Below are 24209 nucleotides of genomic sequence, written 5' to 3'. Positions count from 1 at the left end.
AAAAAGAAAAAAAAAAGTAGAAAAATGTGAAATATCTCATTGGAAAAACCTAAAAAGTAGACTCAAGAAAGATAATTTTAAAATTATTGGTCTACCTGAAAGTCATCCTCAAAAAAAAAAAAAAAAAAAAAAAAGAGCCTGACCATCATCTTTCAAGAAATTATCAAAGAAAATTGTCCTCATATTCCAGAACCAGAGGATAAAATAAAAATTGAAACAAAACAAAACAATACAAAATACTCATCACCTCCTGAAAGAGACCCCAAAATGAAAACTCCCAGGAATATTATAGCCAAATTCTGGAACTCCTAGGTCAAGAAGAAAATATTGTAAGTATACATAAAGAAACAATTAAAGTACACTAGATCTACAGTCAGGATAACATAAGAGTTAGCAGCTTCTACATTAAAGGACCAGAGGGTTTGGAATATGATACTCCAGAGAGCAATGGAGCTAGGATTACAACCAAGAATCACCTACCCAGCAAAACTGAGTATAATTCTTCAGAGGAAAAGGTGGTCATTCAATCAATGAAATAGAGAATTTTTAGCTGTTGTGATGAAAAGACCAGAGCTGAATGTAAACTTTGGTTTTCAAACACAGAACCCTGGAGAAGCATAAGGAGGTAATCAGGAAAGTAATATCATAAAGAACTTAATAAAGCTTATCTGTTTACATTCTTACTTGGGAAGATGGTACTTGTAATTCATTAAAACTTTCTCATTATTATGGCAGTTAGAGGAATATATGTAGACAGAAGGCATAGATGTTAATTGAAGATGAAGGGATAATCTTTAAAAATGATGAAATTAAGAGGGGCGAGAAGGAATGTATTGGAGAAAGGGAAAAGGAGAAGTGGAATGGTGCAAATTATCTGCCATAAAAAAGAGACAAGAAAAAGATTTTACAGTGGAAAGGAAGAGGGGAAGGAGAGGATGAAAAAGTGAACTTTATTTTCATCAGAACTGACTCAAAGAGGAAATAGCATATCTACTCAATAGGGGTGTAGAAACCTCTCTAATCTTGCAGGAAAATAAAAGGGAAATGAGATACATGAAGTGGGGGAAGGTGATAAAATAGAGGGTATGGTGGGGGGAGTGGTCATTACTAAAACACTTTTGAGGAGGAACAAAATGAAAGGAGAAAATAAATGGGGGAAAATACAGTTAGCAAAATCATTGTAAAAAGAATTTTGAAGCAAGTTTCTCTGATAAGGTCTCATTTCTCAAACACAGAGGAAACTGAATCAAATTTATATATAAAAAAAAGCCATGCCCCATTTGATAAAAGATTAAAAGATATGATCTCTGCCCAGATGGTTAGAAATTCATGAATATCCTTTAACTTAACAACACCACTACTTGGCATGAATGCCAAAAGAGATTTGGAGAAAAAATTTAAAGGAAAGTTATCTATATGTATAAAAAAATATTCACAGCAGCTCTCTTCTTAGACAAAAAACTGGAAATTTAGGGGATGTCCATTAATTAGGGAAGGGCTCAATATGCTATGGTATGTGTTTGTGATGGAATATTATTGATTTATGGGAAATGATGAGCAATATGCTCTCAGGAAGAAAAAAACCCTAGAAAACCTACATGAACTCAAGTACAATGAAATGTACTATATACAAAGTAATAGCAATGTTTGCAATGACCAGTTGTGAATGACTTTGCCATTTTCAGTAGTACAATCATCCACAACTATTCTAAAGGACTTAGGATGAAAAATCCCATCCATAATCAGGGAAGGAACTGATGGTATCTGAAAATAGATTGAAGTATTCTCTCTCTTTCTCTCTTTCTCTCTCTCTCTTTCTCTCTCTCTCTCTCTTTTTCTCTCTCTAATAGTAGCCATCTCTTGGGGTGGGAGAGAGATGGAGAGAATAAAGTACATATTCAGTTTCATCCACAATTATCTTTTTATTGTCTGATATTATATCAATGCTTGTTTTATTCAATAAATTTTTAAAAGGCAAAAAAAAGGATATTGTCTAAATACAAAGAATATTAGTCTTAATGGCAATATGGGGGTGGAAATGGGCAAGTCACAAGACATAAGAGGAAAAGAAACATGATCCTCATCAGGAAAAGATGCTGAGATAATCCTCTGTGAGGCACACCTTTCCAATAATTCTAGTCCCTGACTGGCAAATTCTACTAAACAGGAAACTCTTCAGATTCTTGACATCATTTGCTATTGCCTCAGTTTCAAGGCAGAGGTTCCTGCAGACAATCCCTGGGCCAGAGAAAAAGCATCATCTTCAGGTCAGTCACCTTACCAATATTCATTCTTTTCCAGACACATCTGTTCCTCCTGCCCCATTTGGTAATGGGAAAAGGGAGAAGGGCAGGTTTCCTCTGTCACCCTTGAGGAATGTGGTATTTCATAAAGGTCTGGAGTCTCTGAATTTGTGGGGATAACTCTAAGGGGATCATAGAAGAGTAAATGTTTCCCCTTTCCTTCTCCTTTTCCTTATCTCAACAAAAAACTTCTATTACACTGTTGTCTTTGTGGTCTGTGCTTTTACTGTCCCTTACTAATCTGTCTAAATAGAAAAATTGGTTTAGCAGGGAAGTGAAAAAGATGCCTTCAGAGCTACAAACCAAAAGATTGAATAATCTGAATTTAGGGCTTCATTCTACTGATCTTGAAGCAGATGTAAAGGTAGACAGATCAGATACATGTCTACTTTCTATCCTTTTTGCTTGTTCTAAGAAGCAATTTCCTTCCAATTCCTTTGTCTTGAGAATTATAAAAGTTCATAGTGAGCAGGGACCTCTGTAAAGCCTTCCCACAATGAAGAAATTTCCTTCATGTCGTACCACTCCTAAAACCATCACAAATAGAGGCTCAACAGTAATGGCATGTCCAAGATCATTAGCTCCCAGAACTGGAGGAGGGAGGGATCCCCAAAAAGAGCAATGATGTTTCATCCATTTCAACTTTTCCTTTAACAATAATGTGTGTTCTTCACATAGGATTTTTATTCTCATGATATAATTTAAATTGATCATTGTGCAGTACTTTAGTATTTAAAAAGCTATCAAAGGGATTAGGCTTCTTATTTTAACCCCAAAAGATAGAACAAAGATGAATGATTAGAATATGCTGAGAGAAAAACTGAGGCTTACTATGAGGAAATAGTAACACAGATCTCTAATGACTGCTCTGGTAAATAAAAGATCCCCCTTTGTTTCTTTTCTTCAAACAGTCTACTTTTCCACATGCTAGAAATGCATTAAGGTTTTTTCTTCAGTTTATTCCTCAGTTATTTGGGTTAATCTGACCATTTTTTAAAAATCCACCTTTAATTCACCTTCCTTTCTCTCAGCTACCCCCCCCCTTTCTTCTCCCCTTCAAATCCTACTTCCCTGTAGGTCAAAAAGATTTCTATTCTCAATTGAATATATGTGTTAATGCCATCTTGAGCCAATTGCAATATTTACCTCACATCTTACCCTTCATTGTAAATGTTCTTTCTTCATTGTAAACAAATACAGGACCCTTTTAGAAGCATAAAGAGGTAATCAAGAAAATAATATCATAAGGAATTTAAGATTTATCTGTTTACATTCCTATTTGGAAAGATAATACTTGTAACTCATTAGAACTTTCTCATTATTATGGCAGTTAGAAGAATTGTAAACAGAGGGCATAGGTGCAAGTTGAAGATGAAAGGATAATATTTTTTTAAAACTGATGAAATTTAGGGGTAGGAGAAGGATATACTGGGAGAAAGGGAAAGGGAGAAGTGGAATGGTGCAAATTATCTGCCCTAAAAAAGAGGTAAGAAAAAGTTTTTACAATGGAGAAGAAGAGAAGGAGAGGCTGAGAAAATAACTTTACTCTCATTAGAACTGACTCAAAGGGGAAATAACGTATATAATTATTAACTTATCTCTCTAAACTCTGTTTTCCAGATCAGGTGTTTTTTCCAATGAAATATTTCCCATTTTATTCTATTTTTTCATTATTTTGGTTTTGTTTTATTGTTTCTTGCTGACTCATGAAATCATTAGATTCTACTTGTCCAATTCTTATCTTTTTAATATTTTATTTGTTTTTAATTTTAATAATAGCCTTTTACTTTCAAAATACATGCAAACATAGTTTTTACTCTTACAAAACCTTGTATTTTAATTTTTTCTGTCTTCCTTTCCTCACTCTCTCCCCTAGATAGCAAGTAATCCAATATAGATAAAACATGTTCAATTCTTCTAAACACATTTCCACATTAATCATGCAGCACAGAAAAATAAGATCAACAAGGAAAAAATTAAAAAGAAAAGAAGCAAACAAACAAAAAAGATGAAAATACTATGTGATCCACATTCAGTCCCCATAGTCCTCTTTCTGGATGCAGATAGCTTACACTCTCCCAAGTCTATTGGAATTGCCTTAAATCATCTTATTGTTGAAAAAAGCCAAATCTAATCACAGTTGATCATCACCTAATCTTCTTGGTGCCATGTACTATGTTCTCTTGGTTCTATTCACATCACTTAGCATCAGTTCATGTAAGTCTCTCCAGACCTTTCTGATATCATCCTGCTGGTTGTTTTTTACGGAACAATAATATTCCATTACATTCATATACTATAATTTATTCAACCATTCCTCACTGGTGGGCATCTACCTACTCAGTTTCCAGTTTCTTGCCACTATAAAAAGATCCGCTACAAATATTTTTGCATATGTATGTTCTTTTCCCTTTTTTGTGGTTTTCACAGATCTAGTGAATGTTGAAAACAATCTTTCCGCATAATTGGAAAAAATAAAATACTATTAAGGGGGAAGCTATGTCTGGGGATCTGTAGATTTTTGCTGTTTCCAAGGAGATATGACCCTGTGAATGAACACAAACATTCCTTTTGACCTTGAATTCACAACCAGTGCTTCTGCTCTCTTGCAGCTACAATTATCTCTCCTTTTGGTCATGAACTTTGACTGGAACTGTGTATGGGCAATTCAGCAGGGTCCTTAACTCTGGGCCAACAAATGAACCCCTGCAATTTCTTTCTGCCCCCCACATTCTTATACATGGGCTTAGAACTTCTGAAAATGAGACTACTACCAATCCTACCACCCTCAAGGCTTCTTGCTGGCTTGCCAGAGCCTACTCTGTGCTGTACCATTTTCTCTACACTTTAAATATGCCTGACCAGCACTCTGGAAAGATAGACCTTTTCTGGAAGTGTCATACAATGTCTTGGGCTGGAAAATTATTTGACATGTATTTGGGTTGGCTCTGATACTCCAAAATTTGATTCAAGAAATTAATTTAGAGTTATTTAAAGGGGAATTTGGGACAGCTTGATTGGCCCTACCTCCTTGACTATATGGGAATTGGGCCAAGTGTTTCTATGTCTAATCTGAATCTAAAAAAAATTATTTTCTAAAATGGAGATATAAAAAGTTTCTTTTCTTCAATGTTTACTGAGATCATCTTATATTTGAGATCCCCTGTTTTCTATATGGTTCCCTAAATGATTTTTGGGAGGAACTTTCTTTCTACACTTCTTTCTATCTGAATAATTATTTTCTTACTCTACTACCTTCCTCTAGACTTCTTTATTGAAGCTGAATCAATTATAATTTCTTTTTGCCCATTGATCTGTTTTGTTTTCAATGCTGATCAGCTGGATGATTTTATAATTATACTTAGTGGATATCTAGGAAAGAAATTAATGATCAAAAAGAGCCAATTTGACTGCATCAAAGACAAGTCATTCCAGACTCATCCTGTTTCCTGTATGGAGAATTATCAGACTAGTTTACAACTTAAAATAAGTCAAGGGCAGGAGCCTGAAGGAGAATTCCGTACTCAATCAGATGCTACAAGGGCAGATAGGGATCTGCTCACAGATCTCTAATAAAGAGAATGTGACCTTCTGAAGCAATGCCCTTTGGAATAATTCTAATTTTCAAGATATTTCATCCTCATCCTTGCATCTCTCTGTTGGCAAGCTGCTCCCATTGCTCCTCATTCCACTCTGAGCTCACACAACACAAGGGTATCTTTTGTCCGATATTTAAATATTGCCATCATGTCCCTCCTAAGTCTTCACTTCTACATAGATATGGAAAACTCAGTAGAAATCATTTGCCTGTATTTTACTAAGGCATTTTCCTAAGTGTCTCATATTTCCCTTTCTGCCAATGGAAAAGAAAGATCCGATGATGAAATATTTATGAATTTGTTTAAATACCACAAAAAACAGCCCTTTTGTTGTCTTTTAAATTTGGAGAAGTTTAGTGATGAAAGGGGCAAGTTTTTTTTTTCACAAAAAATATTTTTCTATGAAATAAAATATTTACATTAATTGTTAAAGGCTATATGTTACTACTGCTGTTTATTGTAGATGATTTTGATTCCTCTACAAAATAGGAAGAAAAAACTTTAATTCTTTTCAAAGGATAGCTTACATATGAATGTGCAGATGTGCAGCTTTAAGTCTGGACTTGGCAGTTTGGGACAGAAAATTAGCAATGTGGAGTGGGAAAGCCCAGTGGAGTGGGATAATGGGCCATGCCATTACAGTAATTCATGTAATGACTTTGCACTTGGTCTTTTATTTAGATGAAATTGAAAGTTTTACCAAAGAAGGACCATTAATGGAGCTTTATCTGCAGATGAAGGCTCTGGAGAGTTCATCTCCTGGGGCCACTGATTGGAAAATCCTCACCCTTGGTCTCTGAAAGCAAATAGAATCTCTGTGGCTAGACCCATGTAATTAAAAGAGGAATAAAAGGAACATAAGAGTAAGAGAGGAGCTGCTCTAAATGCTGTTCCTGGTCAATCTTCATCTCCTACTTTCTGGTCAGGAGATTTTTAAGGGGGACAGATGATCATCAACTGCAGCACCAGGCAAGGGACACATCAGAAACCTGGAGAGGAAAAAGGGAGGTTTTCGGTGTGAGGAATTTCTTTATAATTCTTTATCATCTCTGGATCTGCTGAAGGGTTCTCTGTGAGTTTAATTCTTTCTTTATACATTTATATTAATTTCTTTAGTGTGCATAGATGGCAAACTGATCAGTGTGTAGAGGGAGGGGGATCATTGAAGTTCTTGCTGCTGCATTCTGATTTCTTTCCACTTGAAGTTAAGGAGCAGCCCCCAACCTTCACACAATTTTGAAAATGGCTGGGAAGGAGAGTCTTATTTTGAATACTCCAGTAGTCCCTACAGTCCAAGGATGCTGATGTTGTTGTTCTCACTGTTCCAGATCCAATCTTTGGCTCAGTGTGAGTATATACCATCTCTGATTTTTCTCTTATTCTCAATCTGGATTAACAGATCCACTTGCCCTTTCATAGACAGTTGTCCCTAAAGCATATCATTTGTCAATAAAGAAGGAGCTGAAGTCACAGCTACTTTAGGGTAGGAACAGATTTATTTTCTTTGTAATTTCAACACCAAGCCCAGTGGTGAAATCATCCTGGACCCAGTATCACAAAATAGTAAATATTGAACAAATGGTTTGTTGTTTGACATAGGAAAACAATCAAGATGGTCACATTTCCTTCCCTCCTATCTAGAGGTGGGCAACTATGAGTGTGGAACACTGAAAAGTATGCAGTTGAGCCCAGGCCATATGATGGCTAGTTATGCTGAAATATGTTTTTCCCTTTAATTTTTATTTGATGATTTAAAAAAAAATTGAGTGGGGAATAGTATTTTAAACAACAAAAATGATTTTTAAAAAAAATCATTGTTATAAAATTTAAAATATAAGTCAGTGAATTAATGAATTTATAAAGACAATTGCTTGTGTGGATACATCAATGAATAAATTAATATCTGTGTAGTAAATAAAATGATTCAATCCTTAAGCCTGTCTACCCAGTTTGGAGAAGGAAGTAAAGCGTCCACATACTCTTTTACCTCTAAAGAAAGACAAGAAAAAGAAAAAAAAATAAGGCTGGGGTGTAGTCTGTTTAAGGAAATGAAAAACAAGCATGCCCCTAATCTTTTCCAAGAGACTTATTCTATGAAACCATGCCATTATAATAGGAAAAGGGGCATAAGGGAGAATGGTTCAAAGCTTAATTAAGTACTTACAATACTTTTACAACACAATATCAGTATTTAGTTAAACACTGTAAATATTTCATTTGATCCTTGTGATGGAGGTCCTATTACTGGACCCATTTTATAGTTGAAGAACTTGAGGTGAACATATATGAAGTGACTTATTCAGGGTTACACTGCTAGGATGAGAGGCTGAGACTAGATTGTAACTTTTCTCTAGACCCAGAGTTCTGTTCACTGGGGCACCACCTAGCAATGCGCTAAAGAAATGGAGTGGGGAGGTGAAGGTAATTCCTGAAATAGAGATGGGAGTAAATCTGGAGAGAAATCTCTGATACCTTTTTCTGTGTCATTGGGGTGTCTTGGAGGAACAGGGCTTCCTGGGACTGGGACCACCCACCATGAATGTATCTCCTCACCTGAACAATGGAAATGTGTTATTAATGACAAAGCAGTGGAGAGAAGTGAAAATGAGTTTAGTTCCTGGGCCTCAAGCACCTGGAGAATTTGACTTAGAGTACTGGATGTGGATCCCTGCTGCTCATTGCCCTGCTTGAGTTTTGCAAGGGTCAATGTTAAAAAATTACCCATGCCCATGTTTTATCATTAAAAAGCTATAATAAAAAATTGTCATTAGGAAATGCTTTACAATTTTTTTTAAACACACAAAAGTATATATAATGTTAAAATTTTGTTTGCCATGGATAATTTTTCACAATTGACCTTTGCAAAGCCTTCTGTTCCAAATTATTCCCTCTTTCCCCCCACCCCCTTCCCTAGATGGCAGGTAGTCCATACATGTTAAATATGTTAAAATATATGTTAAATCCAATATATGTATACATAGTTATATAGTTATCTTGCTGCACAAGAAAAATCAGATCCAGAAGGGAAAAAACTGAGAAAGAAAACAAAATTCAAGCAAACAACAGAAAAAGTGAGGATGCTATGTTGTGATCCACATTCAGTTCCTGTTAGGATTACTAGGTGAGAACTCAGGTTGTCTGGACAATTACAAGGTGAGAACTCAAGTCAACCTGAGTTCTCACCTTGTAATTGTCCAACCTGATGTGATCCACATTCAGTTCCCACAGGCCTTTCTTTGGTTGTAAATGGCTCTCTTCATCACTGAACAATTGGAATTGATTTGAATCATCTCATTGTTGAAGGGAGCCAGGTCCATCAGAATTGATCATCAAATAATCTTATTGTTGCCATGTACAATGATCTCCTGGTTCTGCTCATTTCACTTAGCATCTGTTCATGTCAGTCTCTCTAGGCCTCTCTGAAATCATCCTGCTGGTTGTTTCTTATAGAATAATAATATTCCATAACATTCATATCCCATAACTTATTCAGCCATTCTCCAACAGAGAACAGTTTCTTGCCACCACAAAAATGGCTGCTACAAACATTTTTGTCCCTTTGGGTCCCTTTCCCTCCTTTAAGATCTCTTTGGGATATAATCCCAGTAGAAACACTGCTGGGTCAAAGGCTATACATAGTTTGATAACTTTTTGAGCATAGTTCCAAATTGCTCTCCAGAATGGTTGGATCTGTTCACAGTTCCACCAACAATGTATCAGTGTCCCAATTTTCCCACATCCCCTCCAATATTTGTCATTATCTTTTCTGTCATCTTAGCCAATCTGAGAGGTGTGTAGTGGGATCTGAGTTATCTTAATTTGCATTTCTCTGATCAATAGTGATTTGGATTGTGTGCACTATATTGAAAGACAGGACTGGACTCCAATTAATGTCAATTTGGTTAATACTGATAGGAACAGAGTAGGCAAACAGTGAATAATTTCTCATACTGAAATATATTTTCTTTTTTTTATTCTACTTTAAAAAAAGTTAATTCCATGTGGGGGACAGCAAATAGAAAAATAAAAAATTGGAAAAGGAAAGATTATTTATGGACATTTTAAATATAAATAAATGGGTGGATGAATTTATTAAGTAATAAAAGGAGTAAAGGAACAAATTAGTACATGCATCCATCCATCAAGTGATTAAACAAATATCTGTTGCTTTGAATTAAGTGGTTCAAACCACCTTTAGACCTGTCCAATATAGGTAGCAGGAAGCCAAACCCCCATGTACTAAAAGCAGAAGAGAGGAAAATGAAGAGTTACTTGAAGTGTGGTCAGAGAAGAAAAGAGAGACCAGTGTACCCCACATCATGACAAAAAAAAGGGGGAGGGGAAAGGGGAAAATGTCACCAGCTTTTTGTGCGAGCCTACTATGTGCCAGGCACAGTATTATACATTTTACAAATATTACATTGGATTCTCTGAAGAATTCTGTAAGGTTAGGGCTATAGTTTTACATTTGAGGAGCTGGAGCTCCACCTGCTGAGGACATGATAAGGTATCCGGACAAAGACATCCATCTATCCGGTCAATAGTCAAGAACAATGGTGGGTAAGAATAACACCCACATAAGGGGCACCTTGTAAGATCCCCTCATTGGGTGGGGTCTCAGCCATTATGGAAAATTATGGACCTTGAGGATTTAGGCAATCTCATCCATCAGGAACGTCCTTCCCAGGCTGACTGAATCATTGATTTCTGAGTGTGGAAAAAGCAAAGTTTTGCTTCCTAACTGAAGAATTGGTTATAATTGGGAGACAAGTCTTTCACTAGTAAGTGTCTGAGATTAGATTTCTTGCTCTTGGCCCCTCACCTCCGGGCACAGTGGAGGCCCCTGGCTGCACCTCAGAGAGAAGCAACGGGGAAGAAGGGGCGGGAAAAGCCCCTGATGCCCTTCTCTATCTCTGTGTCCCCAGGGCGTCTGAGAGGACCAGAGTTTCCTGGGGCTGGGACCACCCACCATGAATGTGTCCCCCCTATCTGATCAGCGGGGATACGTTCATGACAATGCAACGGAGAGAAGAGTTAATGGGAGTTTCATTCCTGGAGAATTGACCCTTAATGACTGGATGCGGATCCCCTCTCTGCTCATTGCCCTGGCTGGGCTGGCTGGGAACGGCGCCGTCCTGTGGCTCCTGGGCTTCCGCGTCCGGAGGACCCCCTTCTCCGTCTACATCCTCAACCTGGCGGCGGCCGACGCGCTCTTCCTCTGCTGCTCCTTGCTGAATTCCATAAACCGCCTGGCTCACCATTTGTTTGGCTCTCTAACGTACTTTGTTATCATCTACTTCAGACACGCGTCCTACGCGGTGGGCCTGAGCCTCCTGGCGGCGATCAGCACCGAGCGCTGTCTCTCCGCGCTCTTCCCGCTCTGGTACCGAAATCGCCGGCCCAGGCGCACGTCGGCCGCGGTCTGCGCTGTCCTCTGGGCTCTGGCCGGGCTGCTCTGGCTCACGCGTTTTCTCCTTTGTTTTTATTTGTATTCTTACAAGTTCTGTAGCTACATCTACCTTGCCATCGAGTCCGTGTGGTTCACGCTCCTCTCGCCAGTGCTGTGCGCGTCCAGCCTGACGCTGCTGCTGAGGGTCCAGTGCGGCTCCCGGCGCCGGCGGCCCCCAAGGCTCTCCCTGTTGGTCCTGCTCGCGGTGCTCGTGTTCCTGCTCTGCGGCCTGCCCATGGGGATCTGGGCTGTCCTGTATTTCCACCTCCACATAGATCTCATGCCTTCTTGGCTCCGTCAGCTCCTGGCCTGTGTGAACAGCAGCGTGAACCCCCTCATTTACTTCTTCCTGGGCAGACAAGGGCAAAAAAGGAGGGAGCCACTCAGCGTGGTTTTGCGCAGGGCCCTGGAGGACGAGCGGGAGGTCAGAGATGAGGCGAGGGACTCATCCTACACCAACAGCCTGGAGACTTCAATCTGAGGCTAACAATAAGATGCTCAGACATGGGAGTCCTTGAAATAAGTCCCTTCCCCAGGCCCAGTTACCACGGCCATCCCACCTCCGCGTGAGGGAATGCAGAATCCCTAAAGTTGGTGGCCAGGGTGTGAATTCTAACTGATAAACAAACATTTAGTAGGGGATTGCTGTATGCCAAGCAGCTGAAAGGTGCCGAGAATAGAGCTCCAGGGCTTGGAATGGGAATAATCGAGATAGAGGCACCTGCTATGTGACCCTGGGCAAGTCATTTAAATCTCTTTGCCTCAATTTTCTAATTCGTAAAATCTGCTACCAAAGAAATGGTAAAACATTTCAGTATCTTAGCCAAAGAAACAGATGGGGGTCAGAGAGGGTCACATTACTGAAAAAGGCTACACCAAGCACCGTCCCAGATGTTTTACAGAAATCTCATTTAGTCCTCACAATATACCTGGGAGTTAGGAGCTTTCAAGATACCCATTTTAGACTTCAAGAAACTGAGTCCAGTGGCTCATGTGTCACCAGTCCAGAGAAGACTTCTACAACAAATGGCCACTGGCTCTGTCTTGAAGGAACTAGGTCTTTGAAGGTCCCATGTCTCCTTGCCCTCTCCTTGTCACTTTCTGTAAATGAAGGAATGGAGTCGAGGGTCAGAATCCTCAAGGTCCCGGGAATCATATTCCTCCATTTTGATACACAAGATTCCCTCTGACCTCTTCCCTCTCTCCCTGTCCTAAAAAAAGGACATTCCAGTTCAGCTAGGTCCCCTTCCCTCTGCTGCAAGACTTCTTTCCCTTTTGTCTCCCACTCTCATCAGAGGGACTGGACAAAATCCAAAATTCAGTGGTGTTTTTAAAACAATCAATATAATTGATGTCATCTTTAATTTTTAGGATTTACAGTTTAGTGTTTAATTGGGGACTTTTCATTTTTATCTAGTTTTTAATTGCATAAAATTCATTGGTCTTCTTTTTCTCAATTTTATTGGTCTAAATATTTAGAAGTATACATTTTCCTCTCATTCTTGCTTTTACTGTATTCCATAAGTTTTGGCATATTGTCTTATTCTTGGCAGTTTCTTCAATGAAATTTTTGTTCCTTTGATTTGTTCGTTAACCCACTCATACTTTTAGATTAAGTTGTTTATCGCAAATAGTATTTTCACCTTTGTTGTTTGTTTGCTTATTTTTTCTTTCTCATTTTTTCCCTTTTGATCTGATCTTGTGCAGCATGGTAAATATGGAAATATGTTTAGAAGAACTGTGCATGTTTAACCAATATTGCATTACTTGCTATCTAGGAGAGGGGGGAGATAAGGAGGATGGGAGAAAAATTTGGAATACAAGGTTTTTTAAGAGCGAATGCTAAAAACTATCTTTGCATGTATTTTGAAAGATTAAAAAAACCTATTATTATAAAAAAGATTGGTTGTTTAATCCCCAACTTGTTTTTAAACTATGTTTCTTTGGCCCTTTATTAAAGATGATTTAATTGCATTATGACATGAAAGGAATTCTCAAAATATTTCTGCTTTTAATTATAATAATTTTAGGTTCATATATATGGTCAGCATTTATAAATATATTGCTTTTTAAAAATCTGCTTAGAAAAGTGCTGTATTTCTTTCTATTTCTAATCAATTCTAATTCTAATCAATATTTCTAATCAATTCTCTCCAGAATGGATATCATATCTAACTTATCTAAAATTCTATTAAAAATGATATCTTTCTTATTTTTTATTAGATATACCAAGTTCTGAGGAGTGATGCTTAAAGTCCCTCACTATTATAGTACTACTATCTATTACCATTTCATTTAATTCATTTAATTTTTGAAAATGTAGATGCTATTGTGTTTGGTGCACATAAGTTTAGTATTTCCTCATTGTTGATGGTATCTCTATCAAAATATACTTATCCTATTTATGGCTTTTAATTAAATCTATTTTAACCTTAACTTTGTCTGAATTATGATTGCTTCCTTTATCTTTTTTGCATTAGATGAACTTTGAATCAAATAACTATGCCGACCCCACATTTTAAATCTACTTTTCTTTCATTGTATGTGTTTCTTATAAACAACCTATTGTTGGATTCTGATTTTTACTTCATTCTGCAATCTGCTTTCATTTTAATTTACCTAGAAAAGTTAAGCATAATCTTTCATGCAACAAAAAATTAATAACTGAAAGACTTTCATAAATTTGTGACAAAAGAACAATATTAGATAGAAAATTCGATATAGAAGATCCGAAGAAATATAAGGAAAATGTTAAAGATTAATTATAAGGGACTCTTTAAATTCAAATAGTTTACTTCTTACCTATGAAAATATTTATCAGTATTCCTAGGACTATCATCATTATCAGGATAGTTTGAAAGTGAAATTCAGATTGAGTTAGGCATTTGGGGGTAATTCTACAAAATTCTACAAAACAAAACAAAATTAAGAAGTAAAAAGGAACAAATATCTTATATAAAAGGGAGTCCATCAAACAGAGCTAGAAGCAGCCTCTGGCACCAAATGTATGTCACTGGAAAATAAATCTTCACTTATAACTCTCTAATTTCCATAAACTCCAATGGTTCCCTGTCAGAACCAGAATCCCATTTGGGGTTAACAGCAAGAACTACATTAATCAGGCCCAGCTTTCCAGCTTTATCAATTACCCCTCCTCTCTACACTCACAATATGACAGCCAGAATTGCTTCTTATTGGTTCTCATTATGTCTAACACTGTCTTTCATCTCTATATATGTAATGCCTCTCCCCAATGCCTAGAATGCACCCTTTCCCCAGCTCCATCCCTTAAAATTCCTTATGTCCTTCAAGGCTCAGCTCGAGCAAACCTTGAGTACATGAGTCTTCCTCCAATTCCTACTGTTTTCCACTCAAATATTGTGGGTGGAAAACACCATTAAGTAATAACCCAAAAGATAGTAATGTGCTATGTGAAATATATTCTAAGAGAAGCCTGGACCTTAATTAATGAGAGAATGCTGACCATGATGTTTCTTACCTACTAAAAGGGTTCACTTGGGTGACTGGAAAGAGGTGAATACAGATTCTCCAGAAAAGTGGTTAAAGACAGGTATTTTATGGCACTTTCAGGCCCTTCTAACTGTAAACTGGTCTGAAAGCCTGATTCACCATGTTTCTGGAATTCCAAGACTTGTAGGCCTAGAGACTGCTAAGAGCAGACTTCCCCCAAATGAGAGAATTCCAATTCCTGGGTTGAGCTGATATCCAATCTCTCTCTGAAGAAAGGAAATGTTCTGATCTGTAGAACTTCTTTGATTTCTGGTTTTTTTTTTTTGTTTGTTTGTTTGTTTGTTTTGTTTTGTTTTTTTTGTTTTGTTTTTCCTGAGGCTGGGGTGAAGTGACTTGCCCAGGATCACACAGCTAGGAAATGTTACATGTCTGAGATCAGATTTGAACTTGGGTCCTCCTGAATTCAAGGCTGGTGCTCTATCCACCTAGCTGCCCCCTTTGATTTCTGTTTTGCTGAGAAAAAGGACTGACCTCTTCACTATTTCTGTTGGTCTTTGGTAGTGTCAAGTGGTCCATCTCCTACTCTCTTCAGATTTAGACTTGACCTCATATAGTATCTATCCTTCTATCAGTGAGTCATATCTATCTATCTATCTATCTATCTATCTATCTATCTATCTATCTATCTATTTATCTATCTATCTCTGTGTGTGCATAAACATGCTTTCTTGGGAATATACATCTGTGTCTTTGAGTTATGAATATTTTTCTGTACTTTAATGATGATTTTGGAATCCTCTTCTTAAAAATTTCTTTATAATTGAAGGAAATATTGAAATATATTTCAAGGTTAATGAAAATGTAGATAATTTTCCCCCTCCAAGTTTACAGAATATCCAAAAACTATTCATTAATTCTAGTTTAAATATGTTTGGCATACATAGAAATATATACTTATATTCAAGTAAGTATAAATACACACACATATATTATATTACATGGTTAAATGTGTGCATTCCTATATATTCATATTTGTATTTTTACATTTTGTGTGTAAATTTTATGAATTAATAGGTATATTTCTTCATAAGTATATATACATTTTTCTTATTATGACCTTAAAATGCAGAATTCTCCCAGTCCAAGCCTCATTCCAATACCCAACTGTAGTCTAGAGAAATTCGAGGGTATTGGATTTCTATGGAAAGCTGAGACAACAGGAAAACACAAAACTTCTCTTTCAATTAATTTCTGTGACAGCTAGAAAGGAAGCTAGAAAGGATGATCAACCCTGTGGCCTACAAGGGATATTTCTTCTTTAAATAATAGTACCCTAAATATGCAAGGATAATGGGATATACAAATGGATTAGGGATAATGGGCCACAGAAATCTATCAGCAATTCCTCTTATACTCTTTAGTATGGGTTGTTATTTAATCCTTAGCAAAAAAAAAAAAAATACCATTTAGGAAGCTTTCTCTGCCCTTGAAGGCTTTGGGGAGTTAATCACCTGAGGCCAAAGTTTGGGAAATCTCTACTCTTCCTAACTGAAAGCAAATAGAAAGTCTTTTTTGGCTAGGCCTCTGTAATTGGGAGAAGAGGGAGGGGGATAGAAGGGTAAGACCAACTGTCTTGAATCCTGCTTCAAACTCAGTCCTCAAGCCCAGTGTCTGGCCTGACCATTCCTAACAAGGCCAGGTAAAGGCATTGGCAACAGGACCCAGAACAGCTGTTATCAGAAACTTGAAGAGATAAAAGCAAAGTTCTCAAGGTGAGGCAAATTCTTGGCCATCCTTGGATCTACTGAATACTTCACTGTGAATTTAATCCTTTATTTATGCCTTTCTGTTGATGTCCTCAATGGGCACAGCTGGAAAACTAGTCATTCTGGGAAATGGGGAGCCACAAAATTTTCTGCTACTGTGTTCTGATGTTTTCTTTTCCTCTTGGAGGCAAGAAGCAACCTCCAGCCTTCAGATAGTTTTTAATGAGGCCCCCAGCAGGGAGTGAGAATTTTATTTGCCCAAGGTTGTGAAAATTTTCAATTCCAGTTCTCCAGGTCCAGGCTATGGCTCAGGCTGAGTGAATCATGTTTCCTTGATTTTTCTCCTATCCTCCATTTGAATAAACAGTCCCAGCCTTTCACAGATGTTTGTCCCTAAGGCACCTCATTTGTCATCGAAGAGCTGAAGTCATAGTAATGAACAATCCAGACACCTGCAGTGAGTCATGTTCTATGCTGGTCAATTACCTGGCTTGGCCTGAGGTGAGCACCTGCTGCTGCATCCTTCGTCCCTCTGCCTCCTCTCAGTAGGATAGAACTACCCCAGGGGAGGGACAGTTGGATTGTCTTTTTTTCCCAGCACCAAGGCCAGTAATGAACATTCTTCTGGATCAGTATCTCAAAACAGTGAGTAATGAGAAAACATTTATTGAAATTTGGCACAGAAAATCACTGGAGATTATTGCATTTTTATCCCTTCTTTCTAGAAGGGGGTAGCTATGGGTGTGGAACACTGAGTCTACTATTGGATTTAGTTCCCATGGTGGCTAGCTGTGCTGATGTAAAGATTAAATGGTTCAACCTGCAAAAAAAAAAAAAAAGAACCTAAGGCAGAGCTCTGAACTGCTGGCACTTTCTTAGAGCTTCCATGGTCCTTTGTAATAAAGAGAGCTTCAGATCTTGCTCCTGGGAGACAAGTATATTAATTATTCCCTTTATACATTCAAATTCTCATTAGATTCTCTAATTTGCTACCATCACAATATCTTCAAGCCAATCAATTTGGATTTATATTGATTAGGGACAATAATGAAACCTCATTGTACAGAAGGTTCCATTAATTTTGGTTGGTATATATTATATCCCCCCCCCCAAATGGTGATAGATCCAACTTCCCATTGTTGCTTCTTTTTTGAGTTTATATGCTCTAATTACATCATTACAGTATACAGAGTATAAACCAATCATTATATCACTAGGGAACCATTATTTGTGGTAAGATTAAATCAATTATACTCAACTAGAGAACTCATATGCAAAACTAGATAACCATTGTCTTGTCAATTCCACTGAGTTAACATCTTGTTTAAATCAATCAAACTGAGCCTTAAGTATATTTCTCCAAAATTCCTGAGAGAGAGAGAGAGAGAGAGAGAGAGAGAGAGAGAGAGAGAGAGAGAGAGAGAGAGAGAGAGAGAGAGAGAGAGAATGCTTCAATCTGTATTCATTAACAGTCAATTTCTTCTCTGGGTATGGATAGTATTTTTGTCATAAGTTAGAAGATTCATTTTTATACTTCAGTGTTATCTCATAACAAAAGAAATGGCAATGGGAGAAAATAAAACCAGTTTTTTTAAGGGCCTACTATGTGTCAGTCACAATGTTACACATATTACAAATATTACAGCATTTATTCTCTGAAAGATTGACAGATGAGGAGTCTGAGGGAGACATGTTAAATTTATTTTTATATTAGATGTCACACAGCTAATATGACTAATGAAAAGTTGTAGAGACATAATTTCTGGGTAATTAATAATCATGTTTTAAACTATGGCTAGCAAACGAGTGATTGAGGTCAGTGTCAGGAACAGAAATTGAAATTGTCTAGAGAGCAATGAATGCTTAAAAAGTTTTGGAAAGGGTGATGTTCCTAAGAGTGGAAATCAACTCTAGTTGATTAACAGCCATTGTGGGAGTGGACAAGGAGGTGAACTGAAAGCCTTCAGCTCCATCAGTTGAGGGCATGATGAGATCCGGGTGCCTCCAGGTATCTGGGCAAAGCCATCCATCTAACTCTCCAGTCAATAAATGGGGTAAGAATAACACCTATGAAGTGGATATCTTCAACAAAGAGAAGATCTAATTCAGATCTAATTGATCAATGATGGACAGAATCAGCTACACCCAGAGAGGGAACACTGGGAAATGAGTGTGAACTGTTTGCATTTTTGTTTTTCTTCCAAGGTTATTTTTACCTTCTGAATCCAATTCTTCCTGTGCAACAAGAAAGTCGGTTCTGCACACATAGATTGTATCTAGAATATACTATAACATATTTAACATGTATGGGACTGTCTGCCATCTGGGGAGGGGGTGGGGGGAAGGAGGGAAAATTCAGAACAGAAGTGAGTGCAAGGGATAATGTTGTAAAAAATTACCAATGCATAGTACTGTCAAAAAAAAGTTATAATTATAAAATTAATTTAAAAAAATAAAGAAAAGTTTAAAAAAAACCACACCTAAGGAAGATGCTCTTTGTAAGATCTTCTCACTGGTGCGATCTCAGCCATGGTGGAACATCATGCACGGTGAGGATCTGGGCCTTCTCGTAATCCTTTCTCTCACTGGCAAGATTGTAACTCATTTCTTATCCCAGGCCCACTCGTCTGGGCAGTGTGGCGCCTCCTAGCTGCACCCTAGAGACAGGCAGTGGGGAGCAGGAGGAGAGAAAAGTCCCTGATGCCCTTCTCTGTCTCTGTGTCCCCAGGGCGGCTGAAAGGAGCGGGGCTTCCTGGGGCTGGGAGTCATGTCCTCCACACCTGGGCAGCTGGAACATGTTCATGACAATGCGACGCAGAGAGGAGCTGATGGGGCAGCTGGAGACTTTTTTTTACATCACTGGATGCAGATCCTCATTCTGCTCCTTGCCCCGCTCGGGCTGCTGGGGAACGGCGCCGTCCTGTGGCTCCTGGGCTTCCGCGTCCAGAGGACCCCCTTCTCCGTCTACATCCTCAACCTGGCGGCGGCCGAGGCGCTCTTCCTGTGTTTCACCCTTCTGCTCTGCATACGTGAATTTTACCGGTATCTGTCTGGTGGTTCAGCATCTGACTTGGTGCTCTCCCTCAAGAAGATATGCTACATTGCGGGCCTGAGCCTCCTGGCGGCGATCAGCACCGAGCGCTGTCTAACTGCGCTCTTCCCCTCTGGTACCGAGGTCAACGCCCAGATCACACGTGGGCCGCGGTGTGCGCCGGGCTCTGGGCTCTGGCTGGGATATACAAGACAACAGATTCTTTCCTTGATCCTAAAATCAGCTTCATCATCCGCATTTTGTATTTCCTCCTCCTCACTTTGTCCTGTGCGTGTCCAGCCTGACCCTGGTGCTGAAGGTCCAGAGCTGCTCCCGGGTCCTGTGGGCCCCCCAGGCTCTCCCTGCTGGTCCTGCTCACGGTGCTCGTGTTCCTGTTCTTCGAATTGCTCCCAGGAATCTTGTTTTTCCTGGCTTTCCTCTTCCACATGGATCCCATCTCTTTTTGGATCCATCCCCTCCTGGCCTGTATAAACAGCAGCGTGAATCCCCTCATTTACTTCTTCGTGGGCAGACAAAGGCCTGCAAAGAGGGAGCCCCTCAGGCTGGTGCTGCAGAGGGCCCTGAGGGAGGAGCAGGAGATGGAAGGTGGGATGAGGGACACCCCTGATCGGACAGCCAGGAGATGTTGTTGTGAGCCTAAGAACAAAACATTTTACAGGCCCCCTCTCTTCCCTCCAAAGATTCCCCCTGTCATTCTTTTTATTTCTGCCCAAAATGTGAACTCTAACTGATAAACATTTATTAGGTGACTACTGTATGCCAGGCAGCTGGGCAGTGCAGAAGACAAGCATTGGAGTACCTGAAATGGATGGTACTGAGGTCACATCTGGCTTGAGGCACCTGCTTTGTGATCCTGGGCAAGTCATTTAATTCTATCTGCCTCAGTTTCCTTATCTTCAAAATGAGCTAGCAAAAGAAATGGCAAAGCACTCCAGTATCTTTTCCAAGGAAATCTCAGAGGAGGTCACAGAGTCACATGACTGAGTAAGATTACACCAGGCCTGACCTAAGTGTTTTACAAACACTCATGATGTACCTGGGAGGTAGGTGCTCTCTGGATATCTAGTTTTCATTTGAGGAAATTGAGGCAGACAAAAGTTCAGAGACTGGATTTGACCTCAGCTCTTCCTGATTCCTGCTCCAGTCAATGTTCTGTGCACTTGGAGCCCTCTAGTTGCTGAAGGATCCTTACCTAGGGACTGAGGACCAGGGGTTCATGTGTCATCCCAGAGGAAAATTTCTATCACAAATTACCACTGTCCTTTTCCTGAAGAGAACAGGAAGAGGAAATGTATCCTCCATGTCCCCATGCCTTCCTGCCCTCTCCTTGCCACTTTCTGCAAATGAAGGACAGAATCCTCAAGGTTCTGGGGGTCATGCTCCCCCACCTTGTCTTCTTCTCTCAGGCTTGACCCACAAGGTTCCCTTAGATCTTCTCCCCTCCCTCAAGCCTAAAAAGAGGAGATTCCAGCTCAGTTAAGTCTTCTTCCATCCCTTTCTGGGGCTCCTTTTCCTTCTTCCTCCCCCTCTCATCATTGGACTGAACCAAATACTTCTCTCCTTTAAAAGTCAAGGCTGGGGCTCCCCTCCCTTGTGTCCTGTCTCTTTGTCCAGGTCCCCACCACTCTGAGTCTCTCTGTGTTTCTAAGTTTCTGGGAATCTCTCTATTCCAATCTCTCTTTCACTCTGCATGACCCAGTTCCTGATGAGGGCATGTTGTAGGGGTGTTACATGGACAGGGCCACCCTAATGTTACATATTGTAGGGGTGTTACATGACAGGGCCACCCTAATGAGACCAAGACAGGAGAAAGACACATATCACCTTACACAATATATATTACATACTCACCACACACAAGTCACAGAGCTTACACTTATACATGCACACACACACACACACACACACACACACACACACACACACACACACACACACTGAATGACAATCTCTTATGCAATATCCAGATTGTGGGAGATCATTCAGCCTCCACTGGCTTCCTCCAATGACAATGACCTTAGTGGTTTCAGGATGAGAAAGCTGATTTCTGGGGGCAGCTACTTAAATTCTAATCAGTATTATTCAAGCCATGATAATTTTGAAAAAGAAATGATTGTTAGTAATTATTTAGCAATACATATTTAGTCAATCATCTACTAATATATTAAGTAATTCATGATCCTATAGGAATAAGTCATATAAGAATATAGATTCTGTTAGAGAGGCTTTGGGAAGATCTCATGCTTTTATAATAGAAATTACTTATGTACCAGCCAGTGCATGCCACAGAATCATGAGAACCCTGACACAAAGTATCTCTGTTTTGCACACATTGCATGCTATCAGGATGGAAAAACCCTAAGTTCCCTCAAATGTTCTTGGGATAGTACTTTTATCTCCTCTTGCCCAACCTAAAGGGTAATTCATCCTTTTTATGACCATATTATGATAATCAAGACCTGCCCATCTCAAAACTTTGTGACCCTTCTGTTTTTCATATTTTAGTCTATGTATCGTGGTATAATTATATATATGTGTATATAATTGTAACCCTATAAAAATGGTGCCATGAGGGAGATGACTCCTGAGATTGAGATGGAGGTCTGGCTTGCAGGGAAGATGGACTCCTTCAATAAACAGTTTTTGGCTCAGAGCTCTGCCTCAATTTCACTTTTGGTGGTCTGGGGTGAATATTTTTCCTTACAAGGTCCCTTTTTTTTTATCTGGTCCAAACACCAAATGGTGTAATCATATAATTTTTTTGACTTTTATTTTTTAAATCATCAATTGTGGGGATGGTTTTCCTTATGTTAACCATCCTTGCATTCCTGGTATAAATACTATTTGATCATAATGTATGTAACCTTTCCATATTTTCTTCTAATCTTCTTAGCTATATTTTATTTAGGATATTTGCACTCATATTCATTAATGAAATTGATCTTTCATTTTCTTCCTCTTTTTACTCACTGTGGTTTAGGTATCATTATCATATTTGTTTTATAAAAGAATTTCACAAAATTATTTCACATAATGTATTTATTATTAATTTATTAGAATTTATTAATTATTTAGAATTAGAATTAAATAGTATTAAAATTTATTAATTTATTATTATTTATTAGAATTAGTTAAGTATTAAATGTTTAATAGAATACCCTTGTAAAGCCATCTAGTCCTGGCACTTTTTGTTTAAGAAGCTTCTTTATAGCCTGTGCCATTTTGTTTTGTTTAAAATAGATGTACTTGGGGCAGCTAGATGGTGCAGTGGATAGAGCACCAGCCTTGAATTCAGGAGAACCCGAGTTCAAATCTGGTCTCAGACACTTAACACTTCCTAGCTGTGTGACCCTGGGCAAGTCACTTAACCCCAGCCTCAAAAAAAAATAGATGTACTTACATATACTCTTTCATCTTCTAAGCTTGGGGAATCATATTTTGGCGAATATTCTTGCATTTCACTTAGACTTTTAAATTTATTGGCACTTAAAAGGGCAAAATAACTGCTTCTAATTCATTTAATTGCAAGTTCTTTAGTTGTAGATTCATACTACATTTTTAATACTAGGCATTTGGTTTTCTTCTCTTTTTAAATCAAATTAACCAATACTTCATGGACTTTATTAGTTTTTTTCTTCAAATCAACTCCTATTTTTATACACTAAATCAATGGGATTTGTCTTCTTTAATTTTTAGGATTTACAATTTAGTGTTGTGTGATGTATATTGCATTTGTAAAAAAATATGATTTTCATCATATTCAATAGGATGTTTGGAATGAATATATTAATAACTGAGTCATTTCCAAGCTACCATTTTCCCAAAAAACTCTGATTTGGAAGTCAATCTTACAATGAAACTTGAAATGTTCAGTTGATCCTTTACAACATCTTCCTCTGTGTATTAATTGAAGAGAATCAAACATTACAGATCCTGTTCTTATCAAAAAACTTTTCTCCAGTCCCTCACCAAGTAATAATTCCCAGCTTTTGAAACAATCACTTAAGAAATGTTCTCACAGGATTAGAGCACACCCATATTGTCCTGCACTCCTGGGCTTGTCATGGAAAACTACTCAGGCCCTGAAAATAATTGTATTATAATCCACCTTTCACCTCCCTTCCCACTTAGGGTATAAAAGCTTTACCTTTCCTGCTACAAGTAGAGGTCTCCCACCCAGGAGAATTGTTGCAAACTCTATTCTTCACTCTGAAAGTGATGAATTACACTGCTACTTGAGCTCTAAAATCTGTTTCTGGGCCTGTTTTGCACAGATCCAGATATTCAGTGTAGAGACCAAGACAGTGAAATTCTTCTGCCATTCATTGGGGGCAGTGGCTTTAAGGGGTGAACTTAGAAGTGAAGCCTTGAACTCCAGGAGATGAGGGAAGAGGTTAGACCCCACTGGACCTTGGAGACCAGCTGAACCCAGTTGAGACTTGCCTACTCTGGCAAGAGAGACAGGGACTGCATCCAGATCTCTAATAAAGAGAAGGTGACCTCCTGAAGCAATCCATTTTCCTTTGGGACAATTCTGATTTTTGAGATGTTCTGTCCGCATCCTTGCAA

General features: G+C 38.5%; 1 protein-coding gene and 1 pseudogene across 1 annotated transcript; both read left to right on the top strand.

Moving 5' to 3' along the window:
- The first annotated feature begins 2203 nt into the window (after positions 1 to 2203).
- LOC141546605 (mas-related G-protein coupled receptor member X1-like) lies at positions 2204 to 22282 on the top strand (annotated as a pseudogene).
- LOC141546606 (mas-related G-protein coupled receptor member X1-like) lies at positions 10635 to 11917 on the top strand. Its single transcript, XM_074274556.1, has one exon. The coding sequence runs from the start codon at positions 10873 to 10875 to the stop codon at positions 11830 to 11832; it is 960 nt and encodes a 319-aa protein (XP_074130657.1). The 5' UTR covers positions 10635 to 10872; the 3' UTR covers positions 11833 to 11917.
- Positions 22283 to 24209: the final 1927 nt, after the last annotated feature.

This window comes from Sminthopsis crassicaudata, chromosome 6 (genome assembly GCF_048593235.1).
Source record: "Sminthopsis crassicaudata isolate SCR6 chromosome 6, ASM4859323v1, whole genome shotgun sequence".
In the NCBI taxonomy this organism is placed as follows: Eukaryota; Metazoa; Chordata; class Mammalia; order Dasyuromorphia; family Dasyuridae; genus Sminthopsis; species Sminthopsis crassicaudata.
This window is presented reverse-complemented; position numbering and strand designations above follow the sequence as displayed.

What these genes read in the sequence shown, in the direction of transcription:
- LOC141546606 (XM_074274556.1), top strand. Translation starts at nt 10,873, where the DNA reads ATGAATGTGTCCCCCCTATCTGATCAGCGGGGATACGTTCATGACAAT.